This window comes from Stegastes partitus, unplaced genomic scaffold, assembly GCF_000690725.1.
Source record: "Stegastes partitus isolate 25-593 unplaced genomic scaffold, Stegastes_partitus-1.0.2 Scaffold3856, whole genome shotgun sequence".
NCBI classification, from domain to species: domain Eukaryota; kingdom Metazoa; phylum Chordata; class Actinopteri; family Pomacentridae; genus Stegastes; species Stegastes partitus.
In genome coordinates this window covers 1-5,736 of record NW_007581587.1, presented here as the reverse complement: position 1 = coordinate 5,736, position 5,736 = coordinate 1, and the positions used below count along the sequence as shown (strand labels likewise).

At 48.6% G+C, this 5,736-nt stretch overlaps 1 protein-coding gene across 1 annotated transcript; it reads right to left on the bottom strand.

The window, feature by feature from the left end:
- Positions 1 to 8: 8 nt before the first annotated feature.
- On the bottom strand, positions 9 to 5,731 carry LOC103376322 (ral GTPase-activating protein subunit beta-like; the record flags this gene model as incomplete). Its single annotated transcript, XM_008306698.1, has 16 exons — positions 9 to 179; positions 256 to 441; positions 854 to 1,009; positions 1,340 to 1,443; positions 1,589 to 1,758; positions 1,987 to 2,135; positions 2,479 to 2,661; positions 2,744 to 2,877; positions 3,021 to 3,129; positions 3,453 to 3,514; positions 3,642 to 3,777; positions 3,883 to 3,997; positions 4,380 to 4,547; positions 4,651 to 4,780; positions 5,161 to 5,311; positions 5,639 to 5,731. Coding segments are annotated over 16 exons (2,217 nt in total), but the record flags the coding sequence as incomplete, so codon positions are not given.
- Positions 5,732 to 5,736: the final 5 nt, after the last annotated feature.

Genomic DNA, 5,736 nt, shown 5'->3' with positions numbered 1-5,736 from the left:
AGACAGACAGGTGAGGTGACCTCAGCAGCTGTCCTCTGTCCTGCTTTCATGTAGAAGATGAAGGCAGAGTCACAATTTCTGGAAGGCAGGCCATCCAAACGTCTCAAACTGTCAAAGAAACCAGGAAGAGACGAGTCCAGAGAGACGAGGTGGGCGGGGACACCACTGATACCTGGGTCCTACAGAGAGACGCACAGGTGAGACGGATGAGACGCATCTGAACGGGTTGATGCACTGTCCTTGTGTCCTCGGTACCTTCACACTGTCAGGTGTTAGCAGGCCCAGGTGGGACAGAAAGAGTCTCGCTGTCTGGAAGTGGGTGGCGGGAGGCGGCGGCCTGCAGGTCGTCATGTCGACCGAACGTCCGCTGACTACTGGCCGAGCCTCTATCTGCTGCTGCCTTCTTAATGCTGCTCGCAAACGCTCTAGCTGCTGCTGCACCTGTCAGAGAAGGATGTGGTTCACACCTGTCTTCACCTGACCCACATCTGGTAACATGTGTCTCACACCTGGTAACATGTACCCCACACTGTCTCACACCCGGTAACATGTGTCTCACACCTATCCCACATCTGTCTCACACCTGTTTCACACCTAGTATATTCTGTCTCACACTTAATTACACCTGGTAACCCTTGCCCCACATCTGTCTTACACTTGGTAACACCTGTCCCACACCTGGTGACACCAGACCCACACCTGAAGCAGAAACTGATGTCTAATGGCTGTTCCGTAAATGTCTGCAGGTTAGAAAATAAAATCATCACTCTGATCCGGGTGTTCTGGTTTTAGTCTGACTGGGTTCTGGTTCTTGTTGACCCAAGTTCTGGTTCTGGTCATCCCGGGTTCTTACCTGTTCTGTCGCGGTCTCATGCAGAGCTGGAACACTCCGATCTGCTTTAACTGGAGGAACTCTGTCCACGTTTTCGGGAAACAGCTGATTTTTGACAGGACTTCGTATCCCAGCATCCTCTTGGGCGGCCCGGCGCTGTTCTGGGATCAGAGGTTGCTGCATTTGATACACAAACAGGAGAGAAAAATCACTGATCTGGAGTATGTAAAGGATTCTTTGTTTCAATATTGTCTTGATTGTGTTTCTTAATCACAAGTAGTTATGTGTACTTTTTGTTTATTTTTATGTTTTTACTGATGTTCCTTAAATGTTTGTGCTGTAACAATGCAAATGTGCCCACTGTATAGGATTAATGAAGAACTGCATCGTAATCACCACCAGCAGACTGACTGTTCACACTGCTGAGCTGTAACACCAAGTCTGAGCCTCTGCCGACTTTAAGGTCATCTGTGTTTAAGGTGGTCAGCTGTGCTGGAAGGTTGCTACCTGGGTGTGTGCTCGTCCCTCCCTGGGCTGCAGGTGGAGCTGCAGAGTCCAGGTGTGACGTCCTGGCGGTCCTCTGATCAAAACTGTGAGTGATGGATGCAGAGCTGCACATATGATCAATATCATCAATTACTCCCAGGTCAAAGTATTACTATTGGCTACTCTAGTATGTGTTGAGTAATACAGTGTGTTCTGGATACTTGGTGTCCCAGGCCAGGCCCTGGTTCTGGGTATAAAGTCCGGACTCACCCTGCTCAGGTCCTGGTCCTTGTTCCAACATGGCCAGAATGACGGAGTTTTCAACCACAAAATACCTGAACTTCTTCAAGGTGCTGTCACTCAAAGCAGAGCAGCCAATCAGAGCCTCTTCACTCAGTGACCCGTCAACAAGCTGGAACGCCTCAGAAACCTGCATAACACTGAGGTACCAGCATGAAGAGACCAGAACCAGGTCAGACACTGTGAGAACCTCCAAACCAGGTCTGAACACAACTAATGTAGATCAGGTCAGAACCAGGTCTGTGACCACATATCCAAGTGTCCCAGATCTGATGTGAAAACATCAGATTCAAAGAACATTTTTAGAATAACAACATGGCGACTGAATGAAGAAGACTGTAGAAGGTGGGTGTGTTTGATTTGCTCACCAGCTTAGCGTGGCCTCAGCTGCATCCTTCACCCTGAGGGAGGCGGGGTTCAGTTCTTTCTCCTCTTTGTGTTTCACTTCCTTTTCCTGTCGGGACTTACTGCCTGAAATCCCCAATTCCACAATCTCCAGGACCTCCAGCAGACACTCCTGAAAACACACACGTAACACACACACACACAACACACGTCACCTGGAGGTCAGTTATCGGTAAGCTAGATACCTGGTGGTCAGCTACCTGGATGTCAGTTACCTGTGCGTTAGTTACAGGTATGTCAGTTACCTGTATGTCAGTTACCTGGTGGTCAGTCACCTGGTGGTCAGTTACCTGTATGTCAGTTACCTGGATGTCAATCACCTGTATGTCAGTTACCTGGTGGTCAGTTACCTGGTGGTCAGCGACCTGTATGTCAGTTACCTGGGGGTAAGTTACCTGTACATTAGTTACCTGGTGGTCAGTTACCTGTTGGTCAGTTACCTGTACATTAGTTACCTGGTGGTCGAGCAGGGTGGGGTGCTGAGTCAACCAGACGTTCAGACAGTAGAAAGCGGCGACGATGATGGAGTGTAGATCTCTGGAGTGAAGCGGCGGTGGACGACTGCACTGAAACACGATGTAGGTGCAGATGGAGCTGACCGCCCGCCTCCTCTCCACCTCCTCCACCTGCACCAGCACCTGCAGGGCGACAGCACAGCGTCACAGGGAGCTGAGAAGAAGAGAGACAACGTTTGATCCGTGTTTGTGTGTGCATCTCCACCTTGGCCAGTCCTCCCAGTACTTCCAGTGCTGACAGACAAACTGCTGAGTCATTCCTCCACTGAGACGTCAGACGCTTAGTCAGCAAACGCACAAACTGAACCCACAGAACTGCCACTGGATCTGACTGGACAGCTAATTACCATGGCAGCACACACACACACACACACACACACACACACAGTTACAGTCAGATTGTCATGACACGATGGATCAATAATACAGAATCAATACGATTCTATTAAAGAGTTAATTAAAAGCTAATCATCAGTAACTACTTGATCCTCTGGTCCATCTGCTCCCACTGGTTCCACTGGTTCCACTGGTTCCACTGGTTCCCCCAGGCCGTCTGGGTCTGCTTGCTCCACCATGCTGGGACTCAGCGTCCTGCAAACACAGATGGAATCAATGCATCAGTGTAAAGTGCTGTTAGCGCCCCCTGTATCCTTCTGAAGTAACTTCTCAAAGAACTGGGGAAAGAAATCAGAAGAGTTGGTCGTGTATTTAAATTGAACATCGTCGTCAGAGGTCACAAATGACTTCCTCAAATCATCACTCGTTCAGAGCACCTTCTCGTCAACCATCTCTGATTTGTCAGAAGTTTTTAAAGCACAAAATATAGATAGTTATAAAACTATTAGATCGGTATATCAAATCTCATTCCGATTTCAGGGAGTCAAGGCAGATGTGAGTAGAATCAGAAACTTCACCTGCTGAGTTGATCCTGCAGCCTCGAACAGAGCCGAGTCCTGAACCACAGTCAGCATCGCCGCTGCAGGAACCAGATCAGAACTCGCTAAAACTCATGAAAACACAGGAAGCAGCCAGACAGTGGCGAAGCAGGAACCAGGGTCACGAGCTGACCTGGGTGAGAGGATAACTAAGGACCGGGAACTCACCCAGGATGAGCTGCATGTTGCATGTGTCCGTCTCTGTCTGCAGAGCTCCAATCAGAACACTGATGAGGCGGGGCTTCAGGGACAGAAAGCTACCTGCCGTGACAGCATCATCACTGAACTGTCCATGTAGTAAGACCTGAGCACACACAGACGAGTGTTACTGGGACTGTGGTCCATGTCTGTACAGGTGGGTACAGTGAGTCTCTGCAGGTGTTTTCTATCCAGGTGGGTAGGAGGTTACCTCTGATTGGAGGGATCCAAACTGCAGAGGAAGGGGCAGCAGGGACAGCAAGATGAGGATGGAAGCTCGCCTTAAATCCACCAGACTCACTAATCCTTTAAACTTCAGCAGCTCTCTGGGAAACAGACACAGACGGTGACAGAGAGTTACCTGGAGAGATCAGGTGTCTCCAGACTTCCAGAACACATTCCGTTTAGAAGTGCAGGTACAACACACGGTGACGTGTACATGTTGTGCCGTTCTTAGTTTCTGTGAGAATGAACACCACAGAAGAACAGACTTCACCTGCACCAGAGTTACCTCAGCATAACACCATGCACCAGGTGTCATGGACTCGGAGTCAGAGGTCTTGAACAAGATCTAGAAAGTCTTGGACTTGGATAGGAGTGTGAGGTCTTGGACAAGTATTCAGAGGTCATGTTCCATTTTTACAGAAGTAATATTTCCAGTAATGGTACTACTATTCACATTGATTGCAGTATTTGTAGTACTCGTACTTGTCAAGCAGCACCTTCTCCAAAGCGGAGATGAAGACCGGGAGCAACAGGTTCACTCCTCTTAAGTCACAACAGAACAAACAGGTGGAGTTCAGCAGGATGGAGGCCAGAACAGGAGGATACGCCTCGTCTGACATCTGGAGAGCCTGCAGGAGAACCAGGTAGAACCTGACAGAGGAAGACAGGGAGGATCGCAACCATTAAACAGTTCATAGACAGGTGAATAGACAGGTACATGGAATGGTGGGCACACCAGTAATGAGACAGATACCTGGACAGGTATACAGATAGGATATCCTCAGCAGTCTTCTTAGAGGTAAAGATCCTACAAAGTGTCCCACAGGCCTCAGCTTGACCTTCTGCCCACCTTTCTGACATCACAGTGACATCACACTGTCCAGCTAGAGAGAACACAGTTTTCAGGTGCAAAAGGTGTGCAGGTGCTTCGCAGGAACATTACGCAAGTGGTGTGAAGGCGTATGAGTGGATTGTTGAGGTGGTGGTCGGAGGGCAGGATGGCAGCCAGGCCTCTGTCAGTCTGCCCCAGGGCAACTGTGGCTCCAACCGTCGCTGCCACCACCAGATGGATGTGTGTGAATGAATAACTGACAGTGTGAAGCGTCTTTGAGTGTCTATAAGCGCTGTATAAATCTGATCTATTGTTATTATTATTACCAGGAATGTAGTAACCTGGTACAATCTGTGTAGTACACTGTGTAGAATGTGTAGTACTGGCTACAGCATACTATTATACAGTACAAAAACTACTAACCAGAAAGACCAGAGTCTCTGCTCATGAGAGCAGCATCAAACAGCCAGCTGCCGAACAGGTGTAAGAGGGAGTCCATGTTACACCTGAGGGGGGAGGGGGAGGGTCGGGGGGATGAGCACAGAGTGGGAGAAGAGGAGGGAGGTCGGGAGGAAGACTTTACCTGTAGGGGGGTTGAAGATGTCTGAGAGAGAGAGAAGGCGACAAGTCACACATGGTTTTAAAAAACAAAACATGCAAAATGTAAATAATCGTTTATGAGAAAAGTACCAGGACAGGTAAAGAGATAATACCAGGACCGGCAAAGAGATGATACCACAACCAGTAAGGAGATGATACCAGGACAGGTAAAGAGATGATACCAGAACCAGTAAAGAGATGATATTAGGACAGGTATAGAGATGATACCAGGACAGGTAAAGAGATTATACCAGAACCAGTAAAGAGATGATACCAGGACCAGTAAAGGGGAAAGCTGAAGCATGAAAACAAAGACTGTGGTTGTAGGTGGTTTGTTGGTTGCCTTGGACACATTTGCTGCTTTTAATCGTGTGTTGAGTGGAGGAGGGGATGCAGTGGAGGAAGTTG